This window comes from Humulus lupulus, chromosome 2, assembly GCF_963169125.1.
Source record: "Humulus lupulus chromosome 2, drHumLupu1.1, whole genome shotgun sequence".
Taxonomy (NCBI): domain Eukaryota; kingdom Viridiplantae; phylum Streptophyta; class Magnoliopsida; order Rosales; family Cannabaceae; genus Humulus; species Humulus lupulus.
Window position 1 is genome coordinate 285,632,668 of NC_084794.1, and position 24,363 is coordinate 285,657,030.

At 37.7% G+C, this 24,363-nt stretch overlaps 1 protein-coding gene across 1 annotated transcript; it reads right to left on the minus strand.

Annotated features, from left to right (window-relative positions):
- Positions 1–786: 786 nt before the first annotated feature.
- Positions 787–22,097, minus strand: LOC133815623 (uncharacterized). Its single transcript, XM_062248439.1, has 4 exons — positions 21,274–22,097; positions 21,058–21,198; positions 7,086–7,242; positions 787–1,229 (listed from the first exon to the last, which is right to left on the minus strand). Exons 1-4 carry the CDS (start codon positions 21,820–21,822, stop codon positions 787–789), a joined length of 1,290 nt encoding a protein of 429 aa, XP_062104423.1. The 5' UTR covers positions 21,823–22,097.
- Between the last annotated feature and the right edge of the window lie 2,266 nt (positions 22,098–24,363).

The following is a 24,363-nucleotide window of genomic DNA, read 5'->3' on the forward strand; positions in this document are numbered from 1 at the left end:
TATGTGGCTGTTTGAATCCAATGCCACGGCACACAACATTTGGCCACCATACCTAGTTTTCAAGAAGGACCCATCAATACATATAACAAGTCGACAAAACTTGAATCCCCGCCTACAAGCACCCAGAGAAAAAAAGCAATACTTGAAGTGACCCTCGTCTACCTTCAAATCAGTAATGGAATCGGGATTGTTCAACTGCAGCATGTGCAAGTACCCAGGTAACTTCGAATATGAAGCTTCAGGCGTACCCCTAACTATGTGGAGTGCTTTCTCTCTGCATCTCCAAGCCTTCTCATAACTCATTTCGATCATGAAATAATTCTTCATATCTTCTCTTATTTTGGAGGCTAAATAATCTGAACCGTTAACTGAGAATTTATCCTTGATCAGTTCGGCAACTACCAAAGGTGATGCTTGACGGTTATCTTTTTTTCGAACATCGAGGGAACATGTGTGTACATTTTCAAATGCTGTCACCTCGAACATGTTAGAAAGTTGCTTCTTCTTCCCTCTTAACCTCCACCCACAATCAGGATCCTTGCATGTAATGTACCAAACATCAGTACCAGACTTCTTAACTATAAAGTCGAATCCCTTCTTCATTGCAAATAAGCCAGCAACCTTCTTTAAATGTTCCTTGTCTCTGAAAAACTTTCCTAAATGAATCTCCCCGCCCGATGTGCCACCCATAGATATATAGTGACTATTATCCTCAATGTCTTCTCTTGTAAACATCTGAACTTTGAATTTACTATAATATGTCGAAGAAGAAAGTGGATCACTAAATTATCTAGCATCATTTGTTCCGTCTGGACAACTACTACTAGTACCAGGTGTTTGGCGATCTTCTCTACGGGGTCTACTTCTACATGTTGTTTGCCTCGGTATTTGGTACGACAGTGGACTCAGGCTCAAAGCTTGAGAACGGACCTCTGTTTCTTGGTTGTCTCTTACATCTTCATTGCAATCAAAATCAGCATCAGATTCAGGATAATCAAGAAAATCGTCATTGCCCTCAAAATCATTTTTAGGGTCAGGACAATCAGGATAATCATCATGAAATGGCATCTGTGCTACATGATCAACTGTCGGTATGAAAGGGTTTGATTCAGGTACAGCAGTGGCTACCAGCACCTCCGGATTTGTTTCTGGAACATAAGTCCCAACCTCACTACGAGTATCCTTAACAGTACTTGGTGGAGGATTACGATTAACAATGATATTCTTCTCTACCAAAGTCACAAAAAGGGGAACAAATTCATCTGGCTTCTTCAAAAGCATTGACAAATATAAGCTTACACCCTTGTCATTCCTTATAAGTTCAGGCCGATACATTAACCCTTTCATGTACTTATAATTCACTTCTAATTTCAGGTCATACTGCACTTTGTCAACCTCCAGCTCTGAGTACAAAAGTTCAACAAGTTGTGAGTAAGTTATGTCCTTCTCCAACTCGAACGTTAAATTTTCGGCTCCATTAAAAACCCAATCTCTACCTTCACGCTCCCAAACACCATTATACATTAAGTACGCGAACAAAGTTGACCCTATCATGTACAAAGAAAAAAAAATCAGTAAATGGCAACAAAATGTCGAAATTTAGTTCAAATGTTTTGGCATCGTACTAGTATCGGCCCATATCGGGCGGTATCGGGCAAAGTTTATTTATGTTTTTGATCACTTAAAACACTAATATCGGGCAAGTATCGGGTAACATCGTGTACCATCGTACTATTAGGTCCGCAGTAACTTAATAATAACAATCAGGCATATATCGGACTACTATCGATCCATTATCGCACTTAAAAGGGTGTATAGATTTAAAATAATAATCGGGCAACCATCGAGTAGCCATCGTACCTTTATAACCATCGGGTAACCAAACTATCGGGCAACCATCGGGTTGCCCTCGGACCTTCATCCCTAACCTTGATACTCAACAACTATCGTGCCTGTATCGGACACTATCGGGCATTTAGAAAAAACTCAGGGAACCCAAGAAAACGCAGATTTTCACATAACACGATTTTCACCCAAAAAAACAGCAAAAAATACAAACAAACTACAGATCCAACATCTAAACAGCATTATGAATCATAAAAGCAACCAACAACAACAAGAATTAAAGAAAATCACTTACCCATTTAATCTCTTCACTATGAGCAAAAATAACACAAAGCTTGGTGTTTCTCCTCAAACAATCCACAATGTCCGAATGTGTATCTTTCTTGCAAGATTTTAGTATAAAAATCTTGTGTGTAAAACGTATGGTGAAGAGAGAGTGAGAGAGAATGTATGGTGAAGAGAGGTAGAGAGGAAGAGGGAGAATAGAGAGGAAAGGTGTTATGAGAGGGGTATTTTTGGTATTAAATGAAAGATGAGCATTGATATCATATGGTGGTTAACTTTGGTTCAAATTTTAATTATTAAGCTAATATAAGCATGATTTATCAAATTTCCCTATATGATTAAAGGGCTAAGCAAATGGGAAAAGTCGAAGGTGTGATGCCCACAAAAATACTAAAAGTGGAGAATGAAAATATGATAAACATAACTTTATCCATCATTCAAATATATAAATATACATTTTATAAGGAAAATTATTTAGACTGACACTTTCATCGTGTGACCCAGTTATTACCCGAGTGTCAAAATATGAGTATTATTTGAATATTATATATATTTTTGACTTAGTATTACCGATTATATGAATTGGTTGGAAAAATATGGTTGATAAGACTTTAAAAAATAAAAGTAAAAATATAACTTAATGTCTAAAAATATGTGTAGTTGATAGTTTTATAATAAAATTTATATGAAGTTAGAACATATTTACAATACTAATATCGTAAACAATGTGTTGGTGCTAAGTAATTAAAATAAGCAGTACATAACTAAAATTGATATAATATGATTGTGTATATGAGTTGTGTATTAAGTTTTTTTTGAACAAATTTGATTTTGTTTTATTTCTTTAATGTTGAGAAATAATTAAGTTTGAGAATGTATATTATATATATGGTTTGAGAATATATTATATGGTAAAATAAGTTATTTATTTTTTTAATAAGTATTTTAAAAAAAAAAAAACCATCGAACACCATCGAACCTCCATCGAGCAACATCGATTTTTTCATGAAAATCTTGATTTTGAAGGCCCGTCGAGCTGGCATCGAGCACTATCGAACCACCACTACTAGAAATTTAAGCTTTAACTTCGGTTTTTAGCTTGGATAGACTTCGGTTTACTGGACAAATGACAACCGAAGTCTATCCACGCGAAGTAAAAAGTATAAGAAAACCGAAGTAGAAAATACATTTTTTACTTCGGTTATTATATGAAAACCGAAGTTGAAAGTGTACTTTCTACTTCGGTTTTTATATAATAACCGAAGTTATAAGTTTATGCCCACAATTTTACAATTCTACAACTTCGGTTATTTATACAAAACCGAAGTAGTAGGTTATATATAACTTCGTTTGTTTTGAATTAACCGAAGTAAAATGTTTGTTATAAACAAAAAAAATATTAATTAAATATAAATTACTCAGTTCTACAAAAGTCCCTACAAACGCAAATGAGCATGACAGTAATAAAATAAAAGATTTATTTCCATTCAGCTTTTGATTTCTCCAACGAAGACTCCTCCTATAAATTAACATCCTTTCTGCATATATATATGTCTTGAATTTATTCCTTATTACCATAATGGTAACATGGTCCAGGAATAGCAGAGGCACTTGATGACAATGGACCTTGGCAAGGATGCCATAGAACTTGGCAGGGATGTGAGGGCAGTGGAGAAACGAATGATGCTACGCTGGTGGGCTGCTTCGAAGCTGTCATTGGAGTATATGAAGTATCGAGGATGCGACGGAGGTTGGCGGGGAGGCAATGCATGCAAGGGCATTAATTGAAGAATGATGCTACGCCGGCAGGACTAGTTTGACGCCGTCACTGGCGTACAGGAACAACAGCGATGGTGGCAAGCTAAGCACATGAAGAGCAGAGATTCAAATGAAAAAAAATGAAGATGTCCATCTGTTATGCGTGAATGACGGCTGAGGATTTATGAAGGAATGTAGGGTTTCATGCTTGGGAGAGAGACTAATTAAAGATAATACAATTGGGCTTGGGCCCATTTATTCTTTGAATTCGGTACACCCCTTTAATCATTAATTCTTTTAACTTCGGTTATGTTCTATAACCGAAGTAATAGTGATTGACTTCATTTAACGCATATAACCGAAGTGAGAGGCTTACTACTTCGGTTTTGCACGGAAACGAAGTAAAATATTAATTTAGACATTTTTATTCCGTTTTTAGTTTAATTTTCAAATTTAAAGCTCTGAAAACCGAAGTAAAAAGCTGAAATTGTAGTAGTGCACATCGATTTTCTGCAGATTTCAAAGTTTCAGATCTGAAAAAAATCGCAAAAAAAATTCAAAAATCATGCCAAGATCTGTTCGAAATGCAGTATTTTAGTGTCTTAAGTAAGGAATACTTGCTATTACATTGAGTTTTTTTATATTTTACCTTACCCGTGATTTTTTTTTCTAGAGAGAAAGTTAAGAGGAATGGGTTAAGGGAGAGAGAGGGAAGAGAGAAGAGGAAGTTGATGGAAAAATTATGAGAGGAATATTTTGAATATTGTCAAAAGATTTGACATTTTTTTAAAATGATTAGAAAGCCTTGCATTTTTTTGATTTAATACATCTCGGTAAGCATAAAAACTCAAATTTCCCTAATGTAATCGGAGAAGAGAGAGAAAGTTTGTTATGTTGAATATTATGTATATATCATCAATCGTTACAGTGCAATGAGTAAGGATGTATATATATACTTAAGAGAGGACCCTATATTATTTAGCATTTACACAATATGCACTACTTTCCTTATGGATATGCTTCTGTTTATAGACAGGTACACTACTTTCCTTACTCTACTCTCGCTTTATTATTAGGGAATATACTTATTTGGTACCTTGTGTTTTTGCAAAGTATTATTTTGGTACTCTCTGTTTTCAATAATACTCATATGGTACCCTGTATTTTAAAATCATACATATTTGGTATCCTAAACTTAGATTTGATAGATAAAATTTTGTCAATATGATCAAACTATCATCAATTATATGTAATTATGTAATTAAATTTAAATTTGTAACTTATATAATTGACAGCAGTTTGATTAAATTGACAAAATTTTATCTATCAAATCTGAGTTTAGGGTACCAAATATGTACAATTTTAAAATACAGGGTACCATATGAGCATTATTGAAAACAGATGGTACCAAAATGATACTTTGCAAAAACACATAGTACCAAATGAGTATATTATTATTATTATTATTATTATTATTATTATTATTATTATTATTATTATTATTATTATTATTATTATATTCTTGGATACACAACAAAAACATCATATGTGTTTAACTTAAGTCAATTCTTGTGTGCTGTGCAGTTGTGTAAAAAACTTTCAAATGATTTGGGTGTTCCCTCTAGGGGTGAGCATTGGGCGGGTTGGTCGGGTTACAAGGCATTTTTACCCGTCCAATGTCATAATCGGGTTAGCAAAAATGACCCGTAACTTGCCCAATTAAGAATTTTTTTTTTAAACCGTCCAATAATTTGGGCGGGTTGGTCGGGTTAACCCGCCCAAACCGAAATGGGATTTTTTGGGGCGGGTTGGGCGAGGGTCGGGTTGGGCGGGTCAACCCGCCCAAACAATTTTTTTTTTTTTTTTTAATTTTTTTTAAATTTTTGTAATTTTTTTATTTTAAATACTAATACTAATAGTGTGAAATTTATCTTTTTTAACTTACAACAATATTTTAAATTTATAGTAAAAAAATAAAACAAAACTTAATTAATTTATATATATATAATGCTTAATTGGGCGGGTTGGGTTATATTTTCAACCCGCCCAATGAAACAATTGGGCGGTTTAAATTTTGGTCGGTTTATTCGGGTTGCGTTTTTTGGCGGTTTTTTCGGGTTGGTTTGGGCGGATTATTCGGGTTGGGCGGGTTGTAAAAATTTCTGCACAGCCCTAGTTCCCTCAAGCCAAGAGATCTTGACCACAGAAGTCTGAAGGTCATTTGATTCGTTTCTAAATCGAAGAGCAAAGTATATAACCATATGATATAAACGCACCTCATGTATATGTTTTTTTTTAAGAGAATTTACTTATTTTTGTACCCTATATTTTTGCAAAGTATCATTTTGGTATCTTTTGTTTTCAATAATATTTATATGGTACCATGTATTTTAAAATCGTACATATTTGGTACCTTAAACTCAGATTTGATAGATAAAATTTTGTCAATATGATCAAACTGTCATCAGTTATATGTAATTAAGTAATTAAATTTAAATTTGGAACTTACATAATTGACAGCCGTTTGATTAAATTGGTAAAATTTTATTAATTAAATTTGAGTTTAGGGTACCAAATATGTACGATTTTAAAATACAAGGTACCATATGAGCATTATTGAAAATAGAGGGTACCAAAATGATACTTTGTAAAAACACAAGGTACCAAATGGTTACCTACCCTTTTTTTAATAAAAAAGTAAAGAACATATATATATGTGAGACTTACATTATTTAGAGGAATTAGTTCATTTTTTTTCTTCTTTCTTTTTGGAAGTGTGGAATTAGTTCATTCTGGCCGCAGCTAAATCCTTATACCAATGTTAAAAATGTAATGACTAAGTGTTATTGTTGTTTATGTATTATGAGTATGTTATATAATAGTTTATAATTATTTTTCAAACTATTTTAGGCTGAAATTTTTTCCAAAAAAAATGAATTTTATGCTGACATGACATATTTTTGTGTGATTTCTGCGATTTTGGGTTTTCATGTTCAGACCAAATTCGGACTTGGTTCAGACCAAGTTCACACATTGTTCGGACATGGTTCGGACCAAGTTCAAACATTCTTCATACCAAGTTTGGACCTTGTTATGATTTTGTTGGACCAAGTTCGGACCTTATTCAGACCTTTTTTTGGACCTTGTTTAGACATAGTAATGATTAAGTTTGGACCGAATTCGGACTAGGTTAAGACCATGTTCGAACAAGGTCTGAACCATGTCTAAACTTGGTCCGAACCATGTCCAAACAAGGCCCGAATCATGTTTGCGCTTTGTCCGAACAAGCTGTGAATCATGTTTGCACTTTGTCCGAACAAGGTCCGAATCATGTCCAAACTTGTTTTGAACCATCTTCAAACCCAAAAACCCTAAATCCCATATTTCAATAGAAATTCATAATGTCAACACAAAATTAATATTTTTGGTTGGGTTCTAATCCCATATTAGGGCAAAAAACACACATAAATTATTTTAAAACATACTCATAACTTATAAATAACAAAATAACCTACTCATTATCAATTGTTTCAAATACTCATTTCTCCTTCAACTTTGGGAAATTTTTCAAAAGAATATTGATGTTAAAACTATAGAGTATGAGTTCTTTTGGTCAATCGAATTCTGTCTTTGATTTTTTGTGATTTAGATTTTGTTATGATGATTTGGAGAAAAGATGAGTAGAAGAAGATAGTTGGTGCATTGGACTTTTTCTCTTGATCATGGTGAGAAGAAAATGTGGTTGGTGCAAAACGTGAGAGAGGAGAAAGAAAAGGTTGAAAGAGAAGAGATAGCCCTAATTTGTGTTAAGGGTATTTGAGACTTTTCAAGTGGGTTTGAAGTTATTTTTGTGAAAAACTTTAAAAGGGATATATATTTATAATAAAGGAGAAAACATGGTTAATGCATGGAGTTACCCATTTACAATATACAAAGTATTAACTAAACAACAATTGTACTAAGTTTATTTTAGGAACAATTAATAGTATAAAATGATATATTCCTTATATATATATATATATATATGTGAAAGATTTTTTAATGGTTACTACCCATATATGGTACTAACAATTATGATAATGTGACAACATAGTGATTTGGTATAGCAAGTCACCAACAGTTAAATATTTTTTTCTACATTAATTTTGAATTAAACTTTTTTTTTGCCATAATTAATATTGTTTCCAACCAATGAGAGACACTAGTTATATTTAGAAATTGACATGCATTTGAAAAATGAAAAGTTTACAATATTATATTTTCATAATAAATACACGTTTTTCATCAGGTGACTCTTCTAAAAATTTGAAAAATCAAAATTATTTATTTTTAGCAATATTAATTAAAAACTATAAATATGAACCATTGATCTTAATCCAATAGTTAATATTAAAGTAACCATCCATAGATAGAAACTATTAAAAGTGCACACCTGTAATACACATTTACTTAGTTTTAATTTTTTTTAAAAATATATTAGTTTATTTTTATCATATTTTTGAAATTATTATTGATTTTAAATAAATAAACAATATCATATATGTTAAAAGAATGATATAAACATATTAAAAAAAATTAACTAAAACATTGTTTATAGTTTCAAAAATAAAATAACATGATAACTTTTTAAATCACAAATTGTCTTGTTTACCTTTATCTAAGGTACAAAATATTATTCAAAGCAGACCTCAATGATTGAATATAAAACTTGTTTACTCTTGATAGAAAAACGATGTTATTCTACTTTCTTATGTAGTTACGTGATCAAACTCTTTATACACACTACATTTATATATAATACATTTGTAATGTTTGTTATTACTTGATATGAATATATATATATATATATTTGTAAAAAAAATATAAATCGATAAAAAAATAAATAAAAATTAAGATTATGTATTAAGTATTATTATAATAATGATAATTTATATATTTGAATTTATACTAATATAATATAATTTAATGATAATTATATTTTATAATATTTAAAATTTTATTAATATAATTATTAAATATCTAATGTTTTTTTTGTATATTTTAATTATTTTTAAAAGTATATATTCTGTTATATTTGTAAGACTCTCTTAAGGTTGACAGATAAAAAAAATAAAAGATCATTAATTTAATCCAAGAATATGTATATACACAATTTTTATATAAGAATATATGATACTTGAAGTATAGGATTAAATAATTAAAAGAGAAATAAAACAAAATCAACTAGAAAGCTTGTAATTCTAAGTGATAAGTTGTATATACGGTATTGATTAATTAATTTTCAACAAATGTATACCAGTCGTCTACGTTATATATATTTTTCCAAACATTATTCAAGTATATAATATTGCATTTGATCTTATCTCAACTGGATCCTAAATCCTCTAATTATTATTATTTTACTAATAATTATCATTATTATTTCACATTCAATCATTAGAAGAATTTAGTTTCTTGTAAAGAATCATTTTTCATAGGGACAAAAGGGGAAAAGGTAACCTGAAATAAAAGGGCATTTATTTTTTGTCTGGTGGTTTTTTCAATGTGTCATGTTGTAATGGATAGAATTATGGATATGAACTGGATGTGAAACTATGGATGATGATGTGGTAATTTATGATTAAAGGGCTAAGCAAATGGGAAAAGTCGAAGGTGTGATGCCCACAAAAATACTAAAAGTAGAGAATGAAAAATATGATAAACATAACTTTATCCATCATTCAAATTATATAAATATACATTTTATAAGGAAAATTATTTAGACTAACACTTTCATCGTGTGAACCAGTTTTTAGCCAGTGTTAAAATATGAGTATTATTAGAATATTATATATATATTTTTTTGACTTAGTATTACCGATTATATGAATTGGTTAGAAAAATATGGTTGATATAACTTTAAAAAATAAAAGTAAAAATATGATTTAATGTCTAAAAATATGTATAGTTGATAGTTTTATAATAAAATTTATATGAAGTTAGAACATTTTTACGACACTAATATCGTAAACAATATATTGGTGCTAAGTAATTCAAATAAGCAGTACATAACTAAAACTGATATTATATGATTGTGTATATGAGTTGTGTATTAAATTTTTTTTAACAAATTTGATTTTGTTTTATTTCTTTAATGTTGAGCGATAATTAAGTTTGAGAATGTATATTATATATATGGTTTGAGAATATATTATATGGGAAAATAAGTTATTTATTTTTTTAATAAGTATTTTAAAATAAAAAACCTATAAATAGTAAAATGTTTTAACATTAATTATTTTTGTTAATATATTTGAGACTAGCTAATATATTTTTGCTATATGTTGAGATTGGTGGAGTTGAGTTTGAGATTCTATTTCAGGTTTAATTTTTAGTGAGATTATGAGTTTGTATCTCAGATTTTATGTTTGTATTGATTTTGTTACAGAATAAAGACTTGGTCATAGCTATTGTGGTCCAATTACACTTTAGTGGTATTTTCCATATTCGGTTAGAAAAATTAGCTGCACAATTACAGACGATCACACGTGTTGGCATTTTCTTTACTTATATATCTATATATCTATACTATATATATAAGCCGTGATGTTTAATATAGTAAGAATATTCCTTATAGTAAGAATATTTTCTATTTTTTTTGTCTTATATGGGTACTTATTTAATCACTCACTTCCAACTGAGGTGTTTAATCCTTCACATAAGACAAGGCTTAATGCACTGTAGCAACAAGTTGATTTTGTAATTTTTTACCTTCAAAAAGCAGTTTTGTAACTGGTACTATATTTCTATGAATAAGAAAAAGTATTGCTTTTTAACTGTTCGAGAATATATATATTATTATTTAATTATTAATTTTTTGTTTTGGGGGCAAAATTGTAATCACAATATTTTTTGGAGTTGTATCTACCAGTGATCAGCCAAATGTATTTTGGCTTAAGTAAATTGTATGGAGTTATTTTTTTGTTAAAGAAGAAGTGCTGCCATTATATGTAGAAATTGAAATAGAAAACCTGCAATTACTATTAAGTAATATTCCTTAGTGAAGGAATATTCTATGTATTTATTTAAATAAAAAAATATAATAATTATATATGGTTTATTGTTATATTATTTTAAAATAATTACAATATCGTTTGTTGCTTTATTGATTTTTTGCTTTATTGTTTTTTAAAAAAATATAACTATTATATATAGTTTGTTGCTTTATTGTTTTAAAATAATTATAATATGGTTTATTGCTTTATTATTTTAAAATAATTACAAAATAATACGAATGTCAATTATATGTTTCAAAATAATTTAATTAGTTGCTTTAATAATAATTATATACTTTATTTTTATTTATTTAATATATTTATTTATATTATTTAAACTTCTATATTTTTTTTATTTAAACATATAAACTTCTATATTATTTAAACATATAAACATATATTTTTCTTATTTTATAATATGTATGTATATAGTTATATATTTGTTATAATAAATTATTAAGATATTCGTTTTTTAAAATATTAAAGTAAATGAAAAGATGTCAAGCATGCACACTTACACTTTACTTATTAATATTTTGACTACAACAATTTTTTTACAGGAAGAAATGGAAAGATGTCTCTAATATATAGAAGCGGTGATAATTAAATAAGTTAGAAATATTTTTTAATAGTAGAAAGATTCCTTATAATTTTTTGTTATTTTGCATCCCTTATTATAACTTTATTATTTAACGTTTACTTGTTTATTTTGGCTGAATCTAATCAATGTAATGTTTTTATAGATTTAAGTATTTATATCTTTTTTTTAAATACAAATTTATGTGTCTATTTTTTTAAAATTCAAATATTCTACTTATTATATATGTGTCACGTATTTTTTTTTTTTTATCCATTCAGTCTTTCCATTATATATAAAAAAAAAAACTTTTATATAAATATTATTATATGATTTTTTTAAAATATTATTATATGAAAAATGTGCACAATTCATTATACTTCTTAAGACTTTGTAGGCAATTAAACACATAGTTTTCTAAAAAAATATTTAATTTTGTTTCATCATTTTAGTTCTAACAATTTTTTTTTCTTATGATGATATATCTCACTAACCTGTGATGTATTTTGTTTTCTAATTGAATGTACTTTTTTTTTTAAATATGCTCTTTTTATTTTATCTTTCTCCATTTTTTCTTTTTCATTTGTTTTTATCTGTTAATTTACTATGTTTATAATTTACTATATATAAATGTACGGTTGTTATTTTCTTAATAAATTAGAAAGAAATCATAATTTGGGATTAGATATTACTTCATGTTTCCTTCTCAAATTTTTAATCTACAATCTCAGTGGTTAATAATATATATTATTAAACAAACTTTACATTTATTATCCAGTATTTTTTAGGTTTAACTTTGTTTATTATAATTTTTTATATAATATGAATATTAAATTACAAATAACCTAATAAAATAAATTACTAATTTATTATAAAGTGATTACATTTTTAATTCTTTACACCCGATGTATATACATTTTGAATAATATATTTCATAATTAGTATAAGTAATACACTAATAATAAGAGATGGATAAATAAATAAAATCAATAATAACATGAAAAAATTGTAATAATTGAATTGGTAATTATTTATTTAGATAATTACTTATTTTATTTGTTATAATTTTTCATTTTCAAAATTTTAATTAAAATTAAATTAATATAATTGTTATACCCAGATTTCGAGCCGTAGCAAATATGACCTCGAAAGCTGAGTTCGCATTAAATGGTCTCGTGAGGGTTAAGGGTATGCTCTACGATTGTAAATCGGAGCCTGCAAAGTATGGTACAGATCTCGAATATGGTGACCTCGAAATGATCTCGATCTCGAAGGATAGCTCTGTGAGCCCCTCATCTTCAGAAGCAACTTCGGAGCAGGGATCTCGAGCTCGATATGCCATCTCGAAAGAAATGTCAGCTCGGGAAGTGTCAGCGGCTCGCACAATGACGTGAAGCCTTGGAGATACGCAATGACTACCTTGAATATCTACAAGAGTTGTAGATATGGGATATGATCCTCATTTATTAATGTAAATCCCCAAGAATCGTGGGATATTATTTGGTCAGTTATGCGTTTCCTGGTCTTCAGGGACGTTTCCTTTTATATCTGATTATAGGCATTTAAAGCCATTTATTTTATTCACAAAAGAGTAACTACCCAAAATATGTGGGATAGTATTCTGCATCCTTCTCTATAAATAGAGAAGGCATGCACCATTGTAAAGGGGGGATTTGCTGATTCTTGAGAGAAAACTCTGGAGAATTCATGCTAAAGGATTGTTCAGAGATAATCTTGAGATTAATAACAGAGACTCGTGGACTAGGCAGATTTAACTACTGAACCATGTAAAAACCGTGTGTCTGATTCGTTTGTTTGTTTTAACCATTGTCTTTAATTGTTTGCGTGCTCTCTTCTTTTATCTGTTGGCGAAAAACGGCGTCAACAGTTTGGTGCTTTCATTGAGAGCCTCAAGCATCCATCCCTGAGAGATTCATGGCTACAAACAATCAGAACACTCCTGAAGAAAATTACCCAAGGCGTCCTGGAAAACAGCCAATGGAGAACCCGGACGCTGATGAAAGGAGTGGGTCCTCTGATTCCCGGGGACCACCTCCACAACCAAGGGATGAGGACATGTACTATAACCCTGAGCGTTATGTCCCTATTGTAGAATTGGAGAATCGGCAGCTGAAACAACTGCTGGCAGATGCCAACAAACGTAACGAGGAGTTGACTAGGATAGCCGCGGAGGCGCAGGTGGCTCAGCCCCCACCTCCGCGCGAAGACCGAGCCCCTCCTCCAAGGGACGTGCACGTTCCTCCCCGGAAGCCCCGTGGACGTCCACGAAAAAATGCTAACACAAGGAGGCCAGCTCAGCCTCCAGCACCAACAGAGCCATCTGCTCCTTCTAGGCCTCAGAGGAGTACCCGAGCTCGGGTCCCGCCTAATCCACCCGTGGAAGTGCCTGCAGGAACTGAGAACAACCAAGCTCCTGTCGAGGCTCGGACTCAGGTTCCTGGTAGCGCACCAAACGCAACCGGCCCATCTCGGGCAAATTCTGGACCTTCCAGGCCGAGGCAAGGACGGCAACCACCGTCACCTATACGGTTTCCTCCGTCTCCCATAAGATATCCTTCACCTCCCCGCAGGAACGCTCAACCTGGTCGAGATCAGGATCAAGGGCGTACAGGGGAGAGACAAGGAAACGGGGAGACGTTCCAGGGGCGGAAAGGCGCGCCATCCGAGAGAAGTCAGACGTCCCGATCTCGTACTGCAGTGACGAGGCGACGTAGAAAGGATCCACCACGAAATGACCGATCGATGAGTTTCACTAGCGATGATTCCGGAGAAACAAGGTCTGTCAGTAAACACGACCGGGGTCGTAAAAATACTGGGAATCACAAGAGCCATCCCGACCTGCGCAATCACCTGAATCAGAGCAGGGGAAAGGGAGATCAGACAAACCCGGATCTTAGGAATCATCTGAATGGGCGTAGAGATCCCTCACGGAGACGCGAGCCTGGGATCGCGATTAATGACTATCAATTCCAAACACCGCCTAAGGACCCAGTACAAGAAAGGATCGATCAGCTCGAAAAAGCCTTTAGGCTTTTGAAGAATGAGCGAGGAAACGGTCGATATGAGGACTCTGATGAGGAGCTCGAGCTGTTTGCTCCCAATATTTCTAACACTCAGTTCCCCCAAGGGTTCCGGATTCCTCACGTCCCAGCGTTTGAAGGAAAAACCGACCCATGCAGCCATCTGAGTACATTCAACACTATTATGAGAGCTAGTAACGTAGGTTACGAGCTCAGATGTATGTTGTTTCCAACATCATTGGCCGGGCCTGCCAAGAGTTGGTTCGAGAAGTACAAGAGACATTTTATAACTTCGTGGGATCAATTGTCTAGAGACTTCAAGAAGCAGTTCCGGGCTATGGTGGGAGTCAGACCCGAAGCATCCACTTTGACTAACGTCCGACAACAACCAGGCGAAACAATAAAGAGCTACCTGACAAGATTTAATCTAGAGGTCGCCCGAGCTCGTGACGTGGATGACAGCGGGCACTTGATGGCCATCCGAGCTGGTGTTTTACCCGGGAGTGCACTTTGGGATGACATACAAGGGAAACCGGTGAGGTCGATAACCGAGTTTAACAGACGGGCGCAGAAATTTGTTAATGTAGAGGAAGCGAGGTCAACACTCAAAGCGACCTCGCAGACCGAAACTACAACGATAAACATTAACTCCGCCTCAACCTCGGTTGACCCTCTAGTTACACAGCCTGCCTCGGAGAATCCTTCCAAGAGAAAAAAAAGCGAGGGAAATAATCCCGAGGCTGATGGAGGAAAGAAGAAAAAAGGAGAAAGATATTTCTCCGTATATAAAGTGCATACCGAGCTCAACGAGTCCCGGGAAAACATATACCTGGCTAATGAAAACCAGGTCCCCTTCAGGCGACCGGATCCTATGAGGAATCAAAAGTCCAAGAGGGACTCCAGCAAGTATTGTCGATTTCATAGGGACACCGGCCACACAACTGATGAGTGCCGACAGCTCAAGGACGAGATCAAAGGATTGATCTCGAGAGGTTATTTCCGGCAGTATATCAAAAACCAGAATACTGGACAGGCTACTGCCAGCAAGAGAGTAGCCGCGCTTCCGGTAACACAGAATAATAACTCCCGATCTCGGGATGAGGATAGGCCTCCACCGATAGATGGAGAGGACGTAATAACCATCTCGGGAGGTCCTCATCTCGCAGGAGGGGGCAGAAATGCTCAAAAACGATATGTGAATGAGCTGAAGACAGGGGACGGGTCTCCATATGAACCCGAACCAAGGGCACCAAAAAGCCAAAGGGTTGAGACTCAGCCTATAACCTTCACCGAGGAGGATGCCTCTCACGTCCAGTTCCCTCATCATGATCCACTCGTCATCACCCTACAGCTTGCCAACAAAAGAGTGCGCCGAGTTCTCATAGACAATGGGAGCTCAGTTAACATTCTTTATAAAGCAACCCTAGAGAAAATGGGGCTCTCCCTTCGCGACCTGAGGGCTTGTGCAACCACTTTGTACGGCTTTTCTGGAGAAGGAACCGCCTGTATGGGGTCCATTGAACTCCCTGTGACCTTGGGAGACTATCCAGTCTCGGTGACCAAGATGATGGAGTTCGTGGTAGTAGAGTTACCATCTGCCTACAATGTATTGCTCGGGAGACCCGCCCTGGTCGGGCTGGGGGCAGTTTCATCTGTAAGGCATCTAGCCCTTAAGTTCCCAACTCCAAGCGGGGTCGGAACATTGAAAGGAGATCAACTGTCAGGAAGGGAGTGCTACAGCATTTCCTTAAGGGGAAAGAAACAAACAAGCGCGCAAGCACTTGTTGTCATACAGTATAAAGACGGGACAGTTCTAAAAATTGACGAGGAGATCGATCCAAGGATTGAAGAGAAGATTGACCTCCAACCTTTGGAGGAGCTCGAAGAGGTTCAGCTCGATGAATCTAGTCCCTCGAAAAAGGTGAAGGTCGGGAAACACCTCCTAGACGAATCAAAATAGCAATTAATTTGCTTTCTGAAGAAAAACCAGGATGTCTTCGCGTGGTCCCACTCTGACATGGTGGGAATAAGCCCTAATATAGCGAGCCACGCATTGAATATAGAAAAAAGCTTTCCTCCGAAGCAGCAAAAGCGAAGGCAGCTGGATGAAGACAGAAAGAAAGCACTAAAGGAGGAGGTGGACAGGCTGAAAGCAAATAATTTTATAAGGGACGCTTTTTACCCTGATTGGGTGGCCAATCCAGTGTTGGTCCCGAAACCCAATGGGACATGGAGGACGTGCATTGACTACTCAGACCTCAACAAGGCCTGCCCGAAAGACTGTTTTCCCCTACCGAGAATTGATCAGCTCGTGGATGCCACGGCGGGGCATGGTCTGATGTCATTCATGGATGCCTATTCTGGATATAACCAGATTCCCATGCATGCCCCCGACCAAGAGCATACAAGCTTCATTACGGATAAAGGGCTCTACTGCTACAATGTCATGCCATTCGGACTCAAGAATGCCGGAGCCACGTACCAGCGGCTCGTAAACATGATGTTCTCAGAGCAAATAGGGAACAACATGGAAGTTTATGTTGACGACATGCTCGTAAAGTCTCAACTTAACAAGAACCATGTTGATGACCTCGAAGAGTGCTTTGGCGTGCTCAGAAAGTACAACATGAAGTTGAATCCTCAGAAGTGCACTTTTGGGGTGTCTTCAGGGAAATTTCTGGGTTTCATTGTCAACTCTCGTGGAATCGAGGCTAATCCCGATAAAATAAAGGCCCTGATCGATATGCCGTCACCTCGGAAGCATAAAGATGTTCAAAGCTTGACTGGCAGGATGGCAGCTCTGGGCAGGTTCATTTCGAAGTCAACGGACCGCGGTCTCCCGTTCTTCAACTTATTGAAAGGAAGTAAAAAGTTCGAATGGACAGACGAGTGCGAGCTAGCCTTTCAAGAGCTAAAAAGGCACTTAGCCGAACCACCTATCCTATCGAAACCTGAGACGGGAGAAGTACTGTTCTTATATCTCTCAACAACTGAACACGCGATAAGCGCGGTGCTCGTCCGAGAGGAAGAGAGAATACAGAAACCCGTCTACTACATCAGTAAAAGATTACTGGGGGTAGAGTCAAGGTATCCACTGATGGAGAAACTCGCCCTCAGTCTGATCCACTCATCTCGAAAGCTCCGCCCTTACTTTCAGGCACATCCTATCCATGTACTGACAGATCAACCATTAAGGCAAGTCTTGTCCAAACCAGAGGCATCTGGTCGACTCCTTAAGTGGGCAGTTGAGCTCGGACAATTCGAGATCACCTACCATCCGAGAACAACCATTAAGGCACAAGCGTTGGCAGATTTTATAGTAGAGTGCACCGGTACAGCCGACGACGAAGTAACAACCACGGCCCACGAGCTGTGGAAACTTTACGTCGACGGGTCGTCAAATGAAAATGGAGCGGGGGCAGGAGTTATTCTGATCACCCCTGCAGGGAGAAAATTTCACTCTGCATTAAGGTTCGACTTTAAAGCATCTAATAATGAAGCTGAGTACGAGGCCTTACTGGCGGGACTACGAATAGCAAAGGAACTCAAGGCCAGAGCTATACATTGCTACAGCGACTCTCAGCTCGTAGTTAATCAAATCTTGGGAGAGTATCAGGCTCGTGGCACAAAAATGGCAGCTTATCTGGAGAAGGCAAAGTACGCATTGGAGTTTTTTGAGTTTTATGCAATCAAACAAGTTCCCCGAGAACAAAACTCAAATGCAGATGCCTTAGCTCGGCTCGCCACTTCCACTGAAAATGAGGAGCTGAATGTTGTACCCATAGAACATCTGTCAGCACCCAGCATTACTGAGTCAGAAAAGGAAGATGTGTGCATGATCGAGACAGAACCGACCTGGATGAGCCCGATCGTTGAATACCTCGAAAATGGAATTCTTCCCAAAGATCGAAGTCAGGCTCGGAAACTAATGTATCAACTTCCTCGTTACACCATCCTGGATGGAAGGCTATACAGAAGAGGGTATTCCATGCCATTGCTCAGATGCGTGACTCCCCCCGAGGCAAAGAAGATTATTAGAGAAGTTCATGAAGGGTTTTGCGGAGATCATACCGGGGGCCATAGCCTATCCAAGAAAATTATACGCCAAGGATATTTCTGGCCAACCATTAAGACGGATTCTTTCGAGTTCGTGAAAAAATGCGACAAGTGCCAGAGATTCGCCACGATACCCCGAGCTCCACCTTCCGAACTAACCATGTTGACGTCCCCATGGCCTTTTGCGGTATGGGGCATCGACCTCATAGGCTCACTCCCAACTGGCAAAGGAGGAGTAAAGTATGCTGTGGTCGCGGTTGATTACTTCACAAAATGGACAGAGGCTGAACCATTGGCGACCATAACTTCGAAGAAGATCCTGGATTTCGTGGTAAAGAACATCGTATGCCGATATGGAGTGCCAAGAAAGATTGTGTCTGACAACGGAACCCAGTTTGATTGCGACTTATTTTCCAACTTTTGTAACAAGAACGGTATAATAAAGAGCTTTTCGTCAGTGGCTCACCCTCAGGCGAACGGTCAGGTCGAAGCCGTTAATAAAACTCTCAAGAGTTCCTTGAAGAAAAAGTTGGAAGAAGCGAAGGGACGATGGCCTGAGGAATTACCCCAAGTCCTTTGGGGATATAGAACCACAGCTCGGACATCAACTGGGCATACCCCGTTTTCTCTAGCATACGGCTGCAAGGCAATGTTGCCCATTGAGGTCGAAATTCCGACAATTCGAACTCAGATTTACGACCAAAGTTCCAATCATACTCAGCTCGAAGAAACCCTAGACTTGATCGAAGAAAAAAGGGAGGAGGCTCAGCTGAGAAATGCTGCTTACCAGCAACGAACAACAAGATATTTCAATAAAAGGGTTCGAAGTCGAAAGTTCGGAGTAGGAGACCTGATTTTGAGACGAGTATTCTTAGCAACCCGAGATCCAGCAGCAGGAGTACTCGGGCCAAACTGGGAAGGACCATACCAGATAGAATCAGTCATCCGCCCTGGCGTATACAAACTTGCGAGATTAGATGGGAACCTCATACCACGAGCATGGAATGGCGAACACCTTAGACCATATTATCAATAGTGTAGGAAGTGTCGCCCGTAACTATGATTTTCTGTACTTAGTTTGTTTTTGAATTTCAAATAAAGGGTCTACTTTGTTTCACATGTAACTTATTTTTATTTTTGCAATCTCTCTTAATTTAATAACCTATGGTCACACTCATAGGATATTAAGGGGGCAACATTGGTATACATACCTCTAGCTTTAAAAAAAAAAAAAAAAAAAAAAATACAAAAAGTATTTGGATACAACCAAATACGCGAGCTTAGATAGTTCGGACTTAACCGAGTTATCAAAAACAAAAAAATATTTGGATATAACCAAATACGCGAGTTTAGATAGTTCGGACTTAACCGAGCGAGCTTAGATAGTTCGGACTTAACCGAATTATAAAAAAACATTAAGTATTTGGAAATAACCAAGTACGCGGGCTTAGATAGTTCGGACATTACCGAGCTACCAAAAACCAAAAACGTTTGGAATTAACCAGATGTGCAAGCATAACAGGTTTGGAACAAACCAGCCAAATTATCGATCAATGATGAATGGGAGCCTAAACCCGTCACAAAATATGTCGAGATCGAGGCTGGAACATCTTAAAATAGTTTCGAACTCATAACCTCGGAGCTAAGATACTAAGGATGAGGAAAAGTGACTAAAAAGATTAACCAAATCATTCATATTACATGCCATATAAGTACTTTTCAGTTCATGGTTACAGTAATGTCCGACCTTGATAAATAACGAGGTTGGAAACGGATAAATCGAATAAACTATGCATGAATGCATCGAATTTCGAGCCTAAATCCAAACTATGTTTGTATGCATAAATAAACATAACCGGTCCATCAATTATAAAAATATGCAAAATATTTCGAACCAAGAAATGTAAGTATATAAAAGAATAATAAAGGGAATTGTATCAGCCCCGTGGGCACAAGTTGAAATAATTACAGAAATAATGGGACGCAGCCCCGAAAACTGATCTCCCCGAGGTCAGATTCAAAGAAGAGGAGTCTCCTTGGCCTTCTCAGCATCAGTGGCACCGGACCCCTCAGGACGAATAGCATGACTATCCTCCTGAGCTCCCTCCGAAACGGTACTCGGAGTAGCTTTATCCTTCTCGAGCTGGTCAGCCTCTTCCTTCTCGAGCCGGGCATTCCATCGTTCGAGGAAGGACGCCTCGAGGGGACCCAAAAAACTGGTGTCCAGTTCTTCGTTATAGGCCCACATCCGGTACATGGCTGAATCGACCGCCGTTTCCTTCTTTTCTTTGAACTCAGCAGTAAGGCGGGTTTTGATATCCTCCATGAGGTCGAGGGTGACGGCCTTGTCTTCCTCGAGCTTCTTATTGGTCTCCCGAAGCTGGATGTTGTCTTTCTTCTGCTCCTCGAGTTCGTTTTTCAGCTTTCCGAGCTCCTTGGCCATTTCCTCACGCTCCTTAACCACTGCCTCGAGCTTAGTATTCACTGCCTTCAGGTCGTCATTCACTTTAAGGTGGAGGTCCCTCTCCTCTTGGGCGAGGGTCCTGCTCGAATGGACCTCGTTGTTCAGCTCGTAATTAAGCTGGGCAGTGAAAGCAAGAGCCTGAAAAAAGGAAGAAACCATCATAAGCCTCGAGACAGCATGAATGTAAGCAAAGGGAATATATAGGATACTTACCGCGGCAGTGTGCTCGATACTCTTCTCGTACAGGACAGTGCGGTCCCGAGTGCCAGTTAGACACTGCCACTGAGGAGCCTCAAAATTGCCGTAGCTCTGGCCAATCCGGGACATTACATCCGAGATCAGCGTAGACCCGTGAGGACCGGCAGCATTATCCACCACATACGAATCCATATGGGTGGAAATAGTTAGCTTCAGGGCTCGGGAAGCAGAAGGTCTTTTGACGAGCTGGGTAGAAGGCGTTTGACCCGCCACAGGAGGTTGGGATTCAACCACGGCAGCGATATCAGTCTGCGAGGCCGGCGCCACCACAGGGACGACGGCCTGCGAGGGTGGTATCGTCGTGGGGACGTTAGTCTGGCCAGTCGACGCAGCAGCAGAGCTCGAAGCCGGCGGGGGAGGAGGAGGCGTTTTCCTAGATCTCTTGGAGCTTTTCCCAGGCTGACTGGTTGTCAGTCCCCTTGCCCTGGGGCGCTTGCTCCTCTTGGCACCCGCATTGTCGATGAGGGCATCGAGGTCGGAGTCCATGTTGCCTGCACAAGTCATCACAGTGAGTCAGTGAAAGAAATACAAGTTACTCCAACACTATATAGAGTGGTGAAAGAAAAAACCTAACTGGAACTTTCCCCCGAGATCGAGCTTGGGGACCATGAAATTCCCCCGTCTTCAGAAGAGGCGGGGGGAGGGCCTTCCCTATAAGTTGGTGATAACCTCGAAAGGTCCCTATAGTCATTGGTCCCATACTGCACAGCTATCCCATTCCACATCTCGTCTGTGGTATACATAGTGTCGTATTTCCCGAGCCCACTATCAAACCTATGGACACAGTCATCTATCCAACTCCATATGTAGAAGTGATATCTATCCTGTGGGCACGAGACTAGTCTATTGGGCCTGTGTTTTAATAAAGTGGGAGACCACATTCGCGAAGTAGGAAGGGTTTTACCTCCATCGGAGTCCGAACCCGAGGCTTCATCATTTGCCTCGTTCCCTGACCGCGGACTTCTCGAGCGAATTGGGAGAGGTGCTTTCCTTTCCCTCCTCGGAGGAAGGATGCCTGTGGGCAGAGGCACTTCCTCCCAGCGTTCATATTTTTTACTGGACCAGTCAGAGGTTGACTGGCCCTGTCCCAACAAGCCACAAGCTCGAAGCTTGTCCTCATGTAACAGAAATGAAAGAGACCTCCTGCCATAAGGGAGTCGGAGCAGGCTCCCTCTGTGCTCCTTCATTGTCTCGTCGGGGGTGGGACGCTGAAAGTTAGCTGAAAGGCGAGATACACTTCAACTAAACATGGATACAAGGACTAAAGATTCGAGCTCAAAAATAGAAAGTAACGAGAATACTTACGAATTCTCCTAAACGAACGATGTCGAGACGGGAACAGACCGTCTGTCCAGAAAAAATCCCTTTTGAAGTCAGGGGGATGGTTCGGAAGGTCTTCAAAGATTTTTGTCTCTTTGGGATAGCTCGAAAGATAGTAAAAACCATCTCCTCCCCGAGCTCGGGAGGGATTACTCTTCAAACAAAAGAGGTATAAAATCTCTTGGGGTGAAGGTCCTATCCACCCCAGCTCGTGGAATAAGGACCTCAGGGCAGACAGCACCCTGTATGAGTTGGTGTTGAGTTGGAATGGAGCCAACCCAACGAAATCGGTGAAATCTCTGAAAAAGGACTTCAGGGGCAGCAAAGCTCCTGCCTTTAGGTGGTCCTAGCTCCAGGCCGCGTACTTCACACTGGAATCACGGCCCCCAGGAGCGAAGCAGCTCCGTTCATGTCTTGTCGGAGCTCGGCAGTTCAGTGTGTCCAACGAGCTAAGGCCATGAAGGGCCAGAATGTCAGTTATCTGGTCGGAGGTGGTAACCGAGCTCTGGTAGAACTCGGCTTCAAACATCTCCCTCCTAGGCTGCGAAGACGAAGGCTCCGCCATTAAGGAAAACTGAAGTTCCCCTGAATGGTATGCTACCGTGACTTTTAACGCGGGGTCGAGGGGAACTGGCCTAGGTCCGGGGTTCGGCACCGGATAGATGGCTTCCCGAAGGACCCTTCTCTTCTTTTCGATGACCTCGTCAATCTGGCGGCGATAGTGGGCTCGGATGTCTTCTTGCTCGCGTGCGATCTCGTACTCTTTAATCCGACGCTGGTTCCGAACAAAGACCGATTCCGGGCTCGGAGATTTGGGCTCGTAAAGGATTGCTCGTAATGACCCCCACCGTCTTTCCAGATTCTGTGACATCTAACGAGAAAGAAAAAATGGTGAGGGCCATGCATGCAAGGATCACGAACTCGATAAGATAAGCTCGGATAACTAAGGGCAAGAAACTAAATATTAAGACCCTCACTAAAGAGTCAGAGCGCGTGTTCCACAGGGAAGAAAAAGAACGTGGATGATTTTTTGAAAATCCCGAAGTTCAAGGGAAAGAAAGGTGGCGGTTAGCCAGGAAAGGGCTTTTTCGGGTTTCGTGTAATTGTCAAGAATAAGGGTTTTTACCCGAAAACTTGGTGTACAAGAAACATAGCCTAAAATCTTCAAAACCCAGAAAGTTGAAACTACATTCAAACGATTGAATCTGAATATAAACCAGAGACGAACTTCCAGAGTGAAAATCCAGAAAGCCTAAAAACCTATCGGTTCAAACCCTCCTATCGCATCATGCTAATAACGTAAACTAACATACACAGCAAGCACAATATAAAAGGAACAACAAAAATGGCGTACTTACACAGTAATGGGGAGTGCAGCGAAATCGTCGAGTGGAGAAGAGGTTGCAGGAAAGAACTCACTGAGTCGTACAAACCAGGATTCTTTTGTTTCTTCGGCCTGGAAAACATGCAATGAGCATGAACTGTGGTAAGAGGTTTAGGGAGTGTTTCTTTTTTCTGGTCTGTGATGAGAAAATGTGAAGAAGACGAAGAGGGAGTCTTGCATAAATAGGTGGGAAAACTGAATTAATCAGGAACGTTGATTGAAATCCTCAACAGATCGAATGGAGGGGAGTCGATGATAAGATAGCGCCGAAAAGCTGTCAGACGAACGATCGTGGGCATGTTCCCAAGGTACTCAAGTACCTAAAGTGAGCAATACCCATC

What these genes read in the sequence shown, in the direction of transcription:
- LOC133815623 (XM_062248439.1), bottom strand. Translation starts at nt 21,822, where the DNA reads ATGACTTGTGCAGGCAACATGGACTCCGACCTCGATGCCCTCATCGAC. An exon ending in ATACTAAGCTCGAGGCAGTG is followed by an intron (nt 7,243 to 21,057) that starts GTTAAGGAGCGT and finishes TTGGGTTTGAAG; the next exon opens with ATGGTTCAAAACAAGTTTGG. An exon ending in TCAGACCTTGTTCGAACATG is followed by an intron (nt 1,230 to 7,085) that starts GTCTTAACCTAG and finishes TGACTTTGGTAG; the next exon opens with AGAAGAATATCATTGTTAAT.